Source organism: Mesoplodon densirostris, chromosome 14, assembly GCF_025265405.1.
Source record: "Mesoplodon densirostris isolate mMesDen1 chromosome 14, mMesDen1 primary haplotype, whole genome shotgun sequence".
NCBI classification, from domain to species: domain Eukaryota; kingdom Metazoa; phylum Chordata; class Mammalia; order Artiodactyla; family Ziphiidae; genus Mesoplodon; species Mesoplodon densirostris.
Window position 1 is genome coordinate 75,130,046 of NC_082674.1, and position 14,385 is coordinate 75,144,430.

Below are 14,385 nucleotides of genomic sequence, written 5' to 3' on the forward strand. Positions count from 1 at the left end.
GCAAAACCCTGAGAGATGTGGGGAAAGACAGGTCAGTAGCAAGGAGAGCCCTGGGGTTAAATGCTGGCTCTCATAACCCCGTGTGTGGCCCTGGGCCAGGCAGGTGGCCTCCAAGCCTCAGTTTCTTCATCTGAAGAATGAGGGTAGCAGTAATGCCCTCTAGCCTGCTGTGAAGAGGGAAAATTGGGGGAAGCATTTATACACTGAAAAGAATTATTCTTGTGTAGGTTATTTTCAATTTTGCCTGTCTCTTTATCTTAAACTTTGAAATGATGCTCATTAAAATGGATCTAACCTATATATGTTTAAAACATTTAAAACAGCAAGAGTTCTCAAAAAAACAGTAAGGAGTTCAGATGGGATCCGTTCAACCTCTGCATTATCCCTTTTGACAACTGGAAGTCAGATGAATTAATGGGCCTGAACTTCTAGAGGTGATGATCAAAGGAAGTCAAAGCAGCAATGTTGCTGGGAAGGCCTCCCAGCACAGCAGGGCTGCTGCCTTCCCACCCATTACATCCTGGCCCCAGAAGAGGGGGCTCGCTCACAGTATGGGCTTAGCCAGAGTTCCAGCAGCAGCTCTCCGCCATCCTGCCTGAAAAACCACACAAGAGGATGATTAGTTATTCATGATGCCTAATTAAAAATCAGTTCTCCAGAAAAAAAAAAAAAAAAATCAGTTCTCCAGAAGAGTAGGATGTGGGTTTTAACTGATGGCAGGACTGGCCGAGGACAAAGAGGAATACTGTGTAAATGGCCCAAATCAATGCCAGGCATGGGGTCGGGGCTCAACGGGTATTTGTTGAGTGTGAGTCTGAGGGCCAAGACCCTCCAAAGAGCGTGCACACAGACACACGGACATTCACACACAGTCAGGGACAGATCCATTCGCAAAGCAAAACGTAGGCCTGTAGCGTCTCAACTTTAAAAAGAACTGAAGTGCTAGGACGACCAGGTCTGGAATCGAATCTTGACACCGCCCCCTTCTGTCCATGTGCCTTTGGCAAGTGGCCCTTTCCCCCGGGGGCCTTGGTGTCCTCATCTGTAAAATGGACACCATCGTGCCCAGGTGAGGATTCAGCGATTTACTGAACTTACCAAGGTTCAGTGTGGGGAGGCAAGCCGCTGCTGGCGGCAGCCAGGGCAGGTGCGGGAGCGCGCCTGCGAGGCCGCCCGCAACCTCCCGGGGGCGCGCACGTGGTGCGCACGTGGAGGAGCTGCGCATGCGGCCCGGAGGCTGGGCGGGCAGGAAGCGGCGGTCCCGGAAGCTGTTTCTGGAGGTCAGTGGGCTGCTGAGGTCGACCTTGAGGCGCGGGGAGGACCCCGAAATCCAGGAGGTAGGGACCCACGCCTGTCCCCGGCCGGCCCGCCGGTCCCGCGTCCTCCACCCCCACCACCCTGGAGGCCTGTGCCCGCTCCCTTTCCCCGCTAGCCGGCCCTGTCCCCTGCCACCCTCCCGGGCCTCCTGAGCCCTGCCCTGCCTGCCCTTCGTGACGAGGGCTCCCTGTGCCAGCCTCCTCCTGCAACTCAGGGAGTAGGCTGCCCAGCTCCGTTTTACAGATGAGGAAACTGAGGCTGAAGATCCTCGAGAGGCGCATGGTGGCCACACAGTAACTTCCCCCTTAGGACTCTGGTCGGTCCCAAGCCCCGTGCCGGTCAGCTGTCCTCCCGTCTTGTACTTTTATGGATTTCTTTGTTCCACGTGTGCATTTGCGTTTGACTCTGACCTCAGCACAGGGATGGCCCCGATGAAGACAGGCCAGGCCCTCCTCTCCCCGGGTGGCACAGTCACCAAGGCATGGTTCGCTTTGTTGGAGTGGAGATTTCTTCAAGGTAGTTTGGAATTGGTTTGTGTTGTTTTTGTTTTTTTTTTTCGGTACGCGGGCCTCTCACTGTTGTGGCCTCTCCCGTTGCGGAGCACAGGCTCCGGACGCACAGGCTCAGCGGCCATGGCTCACGGGCCCAGCCGCTCCGCGGCATGTGGGATCTTCCCAGACCGGGGCACGAACCCGCGTCCCCTGCATCGGCAGGCGGACTCTCAACCACTGCGCCACCAGGGAAGCCCCCTGGTTTGTGTTTTGATTGATTTGGTGGTTTGTTTTGTTGTTTGCGCGTTTGTGTTTCATGTTCCCCAGGGCACAAAGGGTCGCTGTCGTTTTTCTCTCCAGAGAGGCTGTCTGTTCCCGCCCCTGCCCAGTCTGATGGATGTGTGGCTTATGATACTGGAGACTGTTTGGCTTTTCTTTGTGGATAAAACTCATCTCGTTTCAAATTGTGAGCTGAGTCCTCGCTGACCAGAGCCTCTGCCCCCACTAACATTCCTGAACTATTAAATATTTGTTTAAAGGGACAGACATAAAGCAGGGTGTTAGGAATAAGGCATCTTGAAGAAATGGTCTTCATAAAAGCACAATAGATGTACTATTCTGAGTGAATCTTGGATCTTAATGTATCAAGGCTCAAAGCACTATGGAGTCCGTAATTATTTGGCCTGGTGCTCACACTTTAAGACAGATGGCTTTATTTTTCTTGTAGCCTGGAAAGTAGAAGAACAAAAAAGGGAGGTGATGTGTTGAAATCAGATGTGAGACCGTGATGAAGAATGGGAGAGGCTGGGGACGGAGGCTGAACATTAAAGGCTTTGGACTTGGGTTTGCAGGACTTGGGGTCCTGCAGTGGGGTACGTTTGACAGACCGAAACCCCAGTCCCTGGGCTGCACTGGGGAGGTGGGAACATGGCCGGACCAGGGAGCCGTGCTCTAAGGTGGTCTCCTTAATGTGGAAAGAATTGAGTGAGATTGAGGAGGAACAGGCCTTGGATGCTTGGGTGTTACGGGCTTGCGGGGGACACAGCGGAAGGAGAAGTAACGTTTAGACAATAAGTGTGTCTCCCCATTTGACTGGAGCAGGGCCTTGACATCATCGCTTTTGTCCCCTCCTGTGTTCCCGTCTCGACACCTAGCACACAGCGCTCGGAGCCTGTCAGACTAACCAGAATTATCGTTTTTAATTGATTCTAGGATGCATCTTTGCTCACATTTTTTTTTTTTTTTTTTTTTTACGGTATGCGAGCCTCTCACTGCTGTGGCCTCTCCCGTTGCGGAGCACAGGCTCCAGACGCACAGGCTCAGCGGCCATGGCTCACGGGCCCAGCCGCTCCGCGGCATGTGGGATCCTCCCGGACCGGGGCACGAACCCGCGTCCCCTGCATCGGCAGGCGGACTCTCAACCACTGCGCCACCAGGGAAGCCCTTTGCTCACACTTTAACAGCTCGGTGTTGGGCTGGATCCCACAGTGGATGGTGTCTTCCTTCGTGCTGTCGTTTGTTCATTCGGCAGCTTTTTGTCTTTCTTAGTTGCACTGAAAGTCACAGTGCTCTTAAAATCTTAGCTCTGATGAATTGCAGGTTTCAGAGTTGGAGACTCAGGCAGAAAAGATGACCTGTTAGCAGCCTGTGTTCTTCTACTGTGGTTCATTTCTTCTTCTTTGAAAATGCTAATGTTTTCAAGGAACTCAAGGGAGGGGGGTTGGTAAAAGCCAAGAACAACAGGTACATGTAAGAAAAATGTATTACTTTGTGGGTTGGAGAGGGAAGAAACAGATGGTGGATGTGTCTTCTTTGCAGGGAAAATTGGACTGCTGTATAACCACTAGCAGAGCAGTACCTTTGAGGGACATGTGCTTTACGGCAGCTGGCCTTAGCTGCCCGCTGAGCAGGCAGCCCTAGCCCATAAGCCTGCTCATGACCAGCCAATCTGAACACACCTTTTGGGACAGTGGGGCCCAGGCTCCATCATCCACTGGTGTCTTGGTGACCCCCGGTCTGCCTCTTGGTAGACACCTCCCACTGCTGCAAGTTCAAGGGCAGAGGCCCTATCTTCCCCTTCCTTGGTATCCCAAGGCTCAGCACAAGGCCTGACACATCAGAGATGCTAAATTGGGTTTTGCTGAGCAGAACTGTACTGGACAAGTTGGGGCAAGTTGTCTTGCTGGTGCCTAGGTCAGTCATCATCTCGTAGGAATCATGTTCTGGGTCAAGGTTCCGTTCACGGCCCTCAATCCTCGCTGCAACTGCTTCGTGAGTTACTGGTTTTGTGAGCTAACCTGGACACTGTCTTTCTCTCCAGCCCCCATCTCTCTTATTTCTAACTCTTGGCTTTCAGAATGAGCTTTTGGGACTTAGTCCTCTTAAAAATTAGAACCTGTTTCTATGTCAGCTCCCTTGGTGACATTGCTCCCAGGGACCCTGACTGGTTAAGCTGCAACATAGCAGGATCCCAGCTGGTGCAGCAGGTTGTCTGTGCTGGGTTTGGTGTTTAAACAGGTGAGCAGGTCTCAGCCTGGGGAGAGCTACAGAGGTGAGAATCTCCTAGAAACACAGTCTGAAGTTCGCCTTCTGCTTTGTCTCCAGAGAAGACATGAGCTGGACCCTGGGGACCTCAGGATCTGCCAGGCTTGAGGCCTGCTTCCCATCCCTGCCCTGGCTGACCTTATATGCTCCTTCTAGAATGAGATGCTTTGAGCATGCAAAATGTCTTTTCTCAGCCTGCATCCAGATAGTCTGCGGGTGGTTTGTACAGAATCGGAGACTTTTAGGAGTTATTCTCTGTCTTCTTTGCCTGAGAATGTAGCCACTGCCGGTGCCACCACCAGTTTGCCAGTTTTATTCTTTTAATCTTTGAAGGTGACTCTGGGGATGTTTTTGTGGTAAAAGTCTAATGATCTTCCAGGCTTCCGTTTGATTTGTGAGAAGTACTGGTTATTACTGTAAGATTTTTGCAAAATTTGAAGTTATTAAAAACAAACAAAAACTAGTTTTCAACCATTCCCATAAAAATTGTTTCAGGCAAGAATCATCAATGGATGCTAAAACTAGGAAATGAAAGTATGATGAGAAACAGGATGTTTGCATAGTCGCAAAGCATCTTCCGATAAGATGTTAATTAGTTACAAAGGGAAAATTGTAATATTATGGTGGAGAAACCTGGCAGATACCACCTTCGCCAAGTGATGAAAGTTAGCAACGTCAGTAATGGGACAAATTGACAGCTGTGCCTTCGAATATGAGGCTCTGAGGACTCAGCATCACATCTGTGTGTTCCTGCCCAAAACATATAACCTGAACCCAGTTGTGAGGAAACATCACACAAACCCAAGTGTACAGAATCTACCAAGTAACTAGCCAATACTCTTCAACAGTGTCAAGATCACATATTTACACACACACACACACACACACACACACACGTGCACATACATATTAGAGAGAGGTAATGATAAAGCAAGTATAATGAAATGTTAACATTTGAGAAATTTGGATGAAGGGCATGTGGATTTCTTTGTGTTATTTTTGTAATGTTTTGTAAGTCTGAAATTATTTCAAAATAAAAAACAGAGAAGAGGGCTTCCCTGGTGGCGCAGTGATTGAGAGTCCGCTTGCCAGTGCAGGGCACACGGGTTTGTGCCCCGGTCCGGGAAGATCCCACATGCCGTGGAGCGGCTGGGCCCGTGAGCCATGGCCGCTGAGCCTGTGCGTCCGGAGCCTGTGCTCCGCAAGGGGAGAGGCCACAACAGTGAGAGGCCCGCGTACCGCAAAAAAAAAAACCCAAAAAACAGAGAAGACTGGTTTTCACAGTTCTTTCCAAAAAGAATTATAGATGTGGGAACTATAGATGTATCATAGATAAAATATGCTATATGTTTTTGGCAGGGAGAGCTTGACAAATCTAAATGTTTTTCATAGAGTGGGAGCATCAAAGTTTTGTGTATCCTGGTAGATATCCGACATAAAAGAGTGTTTATGTCCTTCAAAAGCATATACAAGAATATTCATAGCAACTTCTTATTCATAATACCTTGAAATAAGAAACAACCTAATCGTCTATCAAAAGGAGAGTGGGTAAAGAAGTTGTGATGGGGACTTCCCTGATGGTCCAGTGGGTAAGACTCTGCACTCCCAATGCAGGGGGGCGTAGGTTTGATCCCTGGTCGGGGAACTAGATCCCGCATGCATGCCGCAACTAACAGTCTGCATGCCGCAACTAAGAAGCCCACATGCCACAACGAAGATCCCATGTGCTGCAGCTAAGACCCGGTGCAGCCAAGATAAATAATAAATAAATAAATAAATGAATATTAAAAAAAGAAGTTGTGATGTATTTATATGGAGTGCTATACAATAATGAAAATGAATGAACAGCTGCATCATGCAACAACATGGATGAATCTCAATGTTAATCAACATTGATGTTGAGCAAAATATAATCAGACCCAGAAGAGTACAAAATGTATGATTCTGTGTATCTAAAGTTCCAAAACAGGCAAAATAGTTGATGGTGATAGAGGCAACGTATTGTTATCTTTGGGGTTATTGACTGAAGGAGGTATGAGAGATCCTTCTAGGGTGTGAGAAATGTTCAATATTTTGATCTGGGTGGTAGTTACCTATATGTATATAAATTCATCAAGCTCGTTAAGATTTGTGCACCTTATCTAAGTTATACACCAATAACAATTTAAATGTATCTTGTGTGGATTATAGATCCACATATGAATTGTAAATAACAGAAATTCTAAAAGTTGACATATGAGGCTATGTTTGTGACTTTGAGATAGAGGAAAATTTCTTAAGCAGGATGCAGAATGTGCTAATTATAGAAGACACTGTTGATAAATTAGTCTACATTAAACTTACAAAGTTCTTTTAAACACACCATTAAGAGAGTGAAAAGATGAGCCATCTAGTGGGAGAAAATATCTGCAGCACATAAAACTGACAGAGGGCTCGCCTTGAGAATATATGAAGAATGCCTCCAGATGAAGAAATTTTGAAAAGGACAACTCAATAGGAGAATGGACAAGAGGCACTTTATAAAAGAAGATATCCAGGAGGACAATGCAATAGGAAAATTGGCTCCATCTCATTATAATTGGGGAAGTACAAATTGAACGATGCCACGAGAAACTAGTACACACCTCCCAGGATGGTAAACATTGAAAAGACTGACGTCAAGGGTAGCATGAGGGGAACTGATAAATGGCTGACAGGAGGGTAAAGTCATCCTACCACTTGGAAATTGTTTGGCCTCTGCCACCACAAATGGACATAACTATTTCGTGACGCACCTAGGTGCGTTCCCAACAGAAATGCATGTGACTGGGTGTGTGGGTATGTGGCTGTGTGTGTACAAAAGGCAAGTATAACAATGTTCATGGAAGCATTATTCATAAGTCCAAAACTGGAAACAACAAAGATATCCATCAATAGTAGAAGCATTGAGCCTGTATTCATACAACAGAACACTACAGAGCCATGAAAACGAACATGCACAAACATCACACTGAACAAAAGAAGCCAGACACAAAAGAATCCATACTGTGCGATTCATTTACGCATTATTCAAGAAACAGGCGAAACGAATCTATGGAAGTCCTACCTTTTGAGCAGAGGGTAGGGGTCCTGACTGGGAAGCAGTGTGAGGAGGACCCTGGGATGCTGGTATATGCTATTTTTTGGACTTAGGTCATGGTTGCCTGGGTGTGTTCACTTGGTGAAAATTCATCAAGCTGTATTCTTACCCTGGTTCCCTTTTCTGCATGTATATTGTCCTTTAAAGTTGCTTAATCTGATTTGTACCTGGTATAGTGATGTTTGGTATATTGCATGTCACAGTGGGCTGAACTGTGTCTCCCCCGCAGATTCTTGCATTGAAGCCCTTACCCTCAATGTGATGGTATTTGGAGATGGGACCTTGGGAGGTAATTAGGGTTAGCTTAGGCCATGAGGGTGGGGCCCATGCTGGGATTAACATCCTTAGAAGAGGAAGAGACCAGAGTGCACACACAGGCTCGCTTTCTACCCGCTCCCATCCTGTGAGTGCACAAAAGAAAGATCGAGAGAGATGGCAGCCTCCCGTGAGACACGAGAAAAGGCCTCAGAATATAACCTACCAGCCAGCACCTGGATCTGGGACTTCCAGCCTTCAGAGCTGTGAGAAATAAATCTGTGGTTTAAGCACCCCCCAGCCCATGGTATTTTGTTAAGGCAGCCCAAGCCGACATAAAAGTGTACAATAGCATCGACTAGTTTTCTGAGCTTCCTTCTGGGATGGGCCCTGGGCTAGGCGCTGGGGTAGGGAGATAAGACTCCGTCTGTGCACTCAGGTGACGCAGGAAGAGCTGGGACTCCCCAGTGTGGTGATGAGGGTGCAGGGGAGGGGCTGAGAGACCGTGCTGCTTCCTCACTCAGCAAGGACAGCCACCCCTCTAGCCCGCCTCCCCATGCTCCCGCCCTGCGCCCTGCGCTCCATCTGAGCCCTGAACTGCTGAGCTGTCACGGACCAGAGCGTGCTGCTTGTCATGATCCTGAAATTGGAACAGCAAAAGCCATCGACTCTGGACTGGAACAAAGGCTGTGCTGTTTTTCCTAAACGTAGTGGGCTCCGCATTGTTAGGAAGACACAGAAAGCACTTGTGCTCAGAAAAGAAACCGATTTAAAAAGGAGAAAGAACATAGCCTCTCCTCCCACCCCCTCACCCCTCCCACCCCCGTTGCACGCAGCTTTTTCTGCATGGATTTGGTCTCATTATATCAGCGGTTTCTGATTCTTTTTATATTTTATCATCTCCGTGGACTTCTGCTCACCAAAGCATTTGCTTGGTTTAGGCAAATGTTCTAGACTCAGCTTTGCACTAAGAACCTCAAATAAAAGTGTTTTTAAAAAGAGTAGCTGTAATCGCCCCCAAAATTCCCAGAAGGCATTATCATTCACATAGAATATTTCTGGAAGATTTTAGTGATACTTTTTATTCTTTGGTTTTCTTTTCCTTCTTGCTTCTTGATCAGCATCTACAATGTGAACAGCTTTGACCATGTTTTCCAGCTTCCTGTTTCTGAAGTCCTCTGCCCTCAGAATCTTCAACTTCATCGACAGCGGTGACCTTTAGTTTTACTCTCCTTGTACTGACTTTCTTTTTAAAAAAAGTTTTATTGAGATAAAGTTCACATACCACACAACTCACCCATTTAAAGAGTATAGTCATAGAGCTGTGCAACCATCGCCAAAGTCAATCTTAGAAGTTTTCGTCACCCCAGAAGAAACCCAGCATCCCTGAGCTCTCACCCCAACTTCCCTCCTCTCTCTCAGCCTTAAGCAACTATGAATCTGCTTTGTGTCTCTACTACTTGCCTATTCTGGACACTTCATATAAATGGAACCCACAATATGTGCTCGTATGAGTCTGGCTTCTTTGCTTGGTATAATGTTTTTGAGGTTCATCCATGTCATAGCGTGTCTCTACTTCATTCATTTTTATGGCTAACAATATCCATGATATGGATATTTTGTGTATCCACTCAATGACTGATGGGCACTTCGGTTGCTTCCACTTTTTGGCTGTTGTGAATAACGCTGCTGTGGACATTCGTGTGCGAGATGTTGTGTGGACAAATGGTTTCATTTCTCTCGTGTACATACCTAGGGATGCTTTTGTTGGGTCATATGGTACCTCTGCATTTAATCATTTGAGGAACTTCCAGGCTCTTTTCCAAAGCCCTTTTCCGTGTATTATCAGTAAGCAAAGGGAATATTTTATTGCTCTTTGACTTCTGCAGAATTTTGAAATTTTATTCCTGACCACCTTTGCAGTTTGTCTGTTAAAATGCTTCCATGAAAAAGCTGGAGGTGTCATCAGCATGCTTAGACCCTCGCCCCACATACGTCTCATCCTCTGCGAGCACTGCCGGGGGAATCTGGGTCTTAGTCCCCAGTTTTCTCAGGAATGGAGACATTTTCCACCAGATGCATTGTTATTTATGGACCAAAGAGCGTTTCAGATATTCTGGCTATAAGAGCAAAACATTTTTTTTTTTTTTTGGCTGGTGTTTACCTGTCCTCTCACATATTAAACCATTGAGAGTTCAGATAGAAGATTGCTCACAATTTTTGTTTGCCTGAGCACATGTCTGGGTTGCCCACTGTGATCATGCTGATGTCATGGCCATATTAGCAGTAAAATGATATCCAAATCAAGAACATGGGAAAGACCTGGGACTTTCACTATCATCCTTTCTGATACACATAAAGAATTTTCAGCATTTTTAGAGGCCTCTACTACCAGCCTCCACCTTCCACAGAGCTCAAATGCACATAATAATGTGCTGCCAAATGCACATAATAATGGGCTAAATTGTGATCCCCTAAAATCCATATGTTGAAGTCCTAACCCCCAGCACCTCACAATGTGACTGTATTTGGAGATAAGGTCTTTAAAGAGGTCATTAAGGTTAAATGAGGTCATTGAGAGTGGGCCCTAATCCAATATGACTGGAGTCCTTAGAAGAAGAGGAGCTTAGGACACAGGCATACAGAGCAGAAACCATGTGGATGACACAGGGAGGAGAGAGCCATGTGCAAGCCAAGGAGACAGGTTCAGAAGAAACCAACCCTGCTGACACCTTGATCTTTGACATCTAGCCTCACAGAATTGTGAAATAAATGTCTGTTGTTTGAGCCCCCCAGGCTGTGCTACTTGTTACAGCAGCCCAAGCTGACTAATATATGCACCTTGATGCTCCTTCACCCTGACACCCTGCCTGCTCTCCTGTCCTGCAGTCCTGATGGACAACTGCTCTCCTATCTCCCAGACCGTATCCTCTGCTTGGCTCATCCTGAAGCCTCCATTCTGGCTCCCTTTCCACTGGGCCCCACCCTCGTCCTTCTTGTTTCCCCAGGGCCAAAGGGGCCTGCTAGGTAGAAGGCACACCATGGCCCAAGTATCACCCCACAGCGGGAGGAAGAAATGCCACCGGGGGGCTCCTGTCAAGACTTGAACCCCCTCTGCTCCCACTTCTCCTTTACAAGGGGAAGTTCAGTGATTTCTTAGCACTTGCCAGGGTCCCCATTGAGTTCAGAACTGGGAGGGCCAACAGTGGACACCTTATATACAGAGATGGCTTAGATTATCCCAGAAGCATTTTCATTTCATTTAACAGAAATTGTATGTTGTGTTTTCCTCCAGATGATTTCTAATGTGGAAATAATTTTATATGTTGAAAAGTCTCAATATTTGCTAAGTGGAAGCTGGTGTTATTTCTTAAGTTAGGTTTATGGAGGTATAACTTACATCCAGTAAAATTTACCCTTTCTAGATGTGCAGGTCCGTGAGCTTTGACAATGGTATGTAGTTTTTGAGGAACCACCACCACAGTCAAGATAGAGAATATCTTCATCACCTTCTAAAGATGCCTCATGTGTGTACCTTTGCCCAGCAATGGCTTCTGAGCAGAGGAGGTTACACGATTGAGTTGATGCTTAGGAAGGTTGAATCAGAAGCAATTTTCAAGAAGGACTGGAAGGAAGAGTGATTATTTTTTAAGGCAGAAAAACTAGAAAAAAATCCCACTGGCAAGTGGGAGAATGGGCAGTCCTGGGCAACACCTCCTGAAGGCCCCAAGGAGGGCAGGATGTCAGAACCAGGACAGGGTGATTTTTAGTGCCATCCTTATCTCACTGGTCCCCTAAAGGCTTCTGATGCTGCCCTCCAGTGCTTAGATGGGCACACATTTAGAACATTTTATTATTTAAACAATTTTGCAAAAAATTACAACCATAACTCCTTCACTTCATATGGTTATTTCATATTTCTGTAATTTTTTTATAAGTTTATTTTCTTTTCATTTGTGTTTAGCTGCGTTGGGTCTTCGTTGCTGCATGCTGGCTTTCTCTAGTTGCAGCGAGTGGGGGCTACTCTTCTTTGCAGTGTGCAGGCTTCTCATTGCAGTGGCTTCTCTTGTTGCAGAGCACGGGATCTAGGCTCACAGGCTTCAGTAGTTGTGGCACGTGGGCTCAGTAGCTGTGGCTCGCGGGCCCTAGAGTGCAGGCTCAGTAGTTGTGGCGCACGGGCTTAGTTGCTCTGTGGCATGTGGGATCTTCCCGGACCAGGGCTTGAACCCATGTCCCCTGCATTGGCAGGGGGATTCTTAACCACGGTGCCACCAGAGAAGTTCTGTTTTTTTTCTTTTTAATTCATGATTTCTACCAAGTTGTGTTGACCTCTACTTACCTGACGTTATTTTGCATACACTTTTCCCCCGTGTATAATTTATATATTTATTTATCTTTTATTGTGGTAAAATATACATAAGACTTACCATTTTAACCATTTTAAAGTGTATAACACAGTGGCATTTGGTACATTCATGGTGTTGTGCGTTAGCGCTGTCTAGTTCTAGAGCATTTTCATTATCCAAAGAGGAAAGCTTACGCAGTAAGCAGTCACTCCTCAGTCCTCCTCCCCTCCCCACACCTCCCACAGCACCTGGCAACCACTAGTCTACTTTCTGTCTCTGTGGATTTGCCTACTCTGGGCATTTCATATATAGAGAATCATATATATGATTCTTTTGTGTCTGTCTTCTTTCACTTAGCATAACGTTTTTGAGGTTTATCCATTGTTATAGCATGTATCAGTGCTTCATTCCTTGTTGTGGCTCAATAATATTCCACTGTGTGGATATACCACCTTTTGTTCATCCATTCAGTAGTAGATAGACATTTGCATTACTTCCACCTTTTGGCTATGTGAAGAGTGCTACTGGGAACATTCATGTGCAAGGATTTGTCTGAGAACCTATTTTCACTTCTTTTGGGTATATACTTAGGAGTGGAATTCCTGCGTCATTTGGTAATTCATATGGTAATTGTATCGTAACTAACTGAGGAACTGCCAACCTGTCTTCCACAGTGGCTGTACCATTTTATGTTCACAGCAGCAATGTATGAGGGTTCCAATTTCTCCAGTCCTCACCAGCACTAGTTATTTTTTGTTTTTGTTTTTGACGATAGACATCCTGGTGGGTGTGAAGTAGCATTTCATTGTGGTTTTGATTCACACTTCCCTAATAAAGTGACTGTTAACATTGAGCATCTTCTCATGTGCTGGTTGGCCCTTTGTGTATCCTCTTTTGAAAATGCCTATTCAAGTCTTCTGCTTATTTTTTAATTGGATTTTTTTACCTTTTTGTTGCTAAGTTGTAAGAGTTCTTCATATGTTCTGGATCCTAGACTCTAATCAAATAAATGATTTGCAAATATTTTGTCACATTCTGTAGGTTGTCCTTTTATTTTCTTGCAATATTCTTTGAAGTGCAAAATTAAAAATTTTTGTGTGTGTGTGTGGTATGCGGGCCTCTCACTGCTGTGGCCTCTCCCGTTGCGGAGCACAGGCTCCGGACGCACAGGCTCAGCGGCCATGGCTCACGGGCCCAGCCGCTCCGCGGCATGTGGGATCTTCCCGGAGCGGGACACGAACCCGTGTCCCCTGCATCGGCAGGCGGACTCTCAACCACTGTGCCACCAGGGAAGCCCCAACATTTTAAATTTTGATGAAATCCTATTTATGTATTTTTTCTTTTGTTGCCTGTGCTGTTGGTGTCATATCTTAAGAAACCATTTGCCAAATCTGAAGCCATGAAGACTTACCCCTATGTTTTCCTCTGAGCCATATGGTTTTAGTGCTTCTGTTTAGGTTTTTCATCTATTTTGAATTAATTACTGTGTATAGTGTCTGGTGAGACAAGGGTCCAGTGTCATTCTTTTGCATGTGAATGTCCAGTTGCCTAGCACCATTTGTTGAAAAGACTCTTCTTTCTCCACTGAATGTTCTTGGCATCTTTATTGAAAATCAGTTGACCATAGATGTATGTGTTTATTTCCAGAACTCGGTTCTACTCCTTTGGTGTGTGTGTGTGTGTGTATATATATATACATATATATATACATATATATACACACATATATATATATGTATATATGTATGTATATATATATGTGTGTATATATATATGTATATATATATATATGTATATACAGTTTAAGAGTTTGTTTTACTTCTATGTATTTGTGAAATTTCTTCTGTCATTTATTTCTAGTTTCTATTGTGACAGGGAAAGATACTTTGTATGAATTCAGTATTTTAAAATTTATTGAGACTTGTTTTCTGGCCTAACAGATAAATTATCCTGAAGGAATTCTACGTGTATTTGCAAAGAATGCACATTGTGCTGTTGCAGGGTGAAGGGTTCTGTGTCTGTCTGGTTATGTTTAGTTGGTTTATAGTGTTGCTCAAGTCCTCTGTTTTCTTTTGATCTTCCATGTAATTTCATTGTTGAAAGTAGGATATGGAAGCCTTCAGCTATTATTTTATAATTATTTCTCCCTTCAGCTCTGTCATTTTGCAGCACATAGTTTGGAGCTCTGCTTTTAGGCGCATATATGTTTATAATTGTTATATATTCTTGATGACTGACCCTTATATCAATGTATAATGGTTTGCTTTGTCTCATAGTAATTTTTGACTTAACATCTATTTTTTCTGATGCTAAT

General features: G+C 45.3%; 1 protein-coding gene across 1 annotated transcript in view; it reads left to right on the top strand.

Annotated features, from left to right (window-relative positions):
* The first annotated feature begins 1,223 nt into the window (after positions 1–1,223).
* Positions 1,224–14,385, top strand: part of FAM178B (family with sequence similarity 178 member B) — a 96,768-nt gene continuing 83,606 nt past the window's right edge. Inside the window, 2 exon segments of the mRNA XM_060116977.1 lie at positions 1,224–1,337; positions 1,433–1,534. Coding sequence (XP_059972960.1) covers positions 1,224–1,337; positions 1,433–1,534 — 216 coding nt within the window.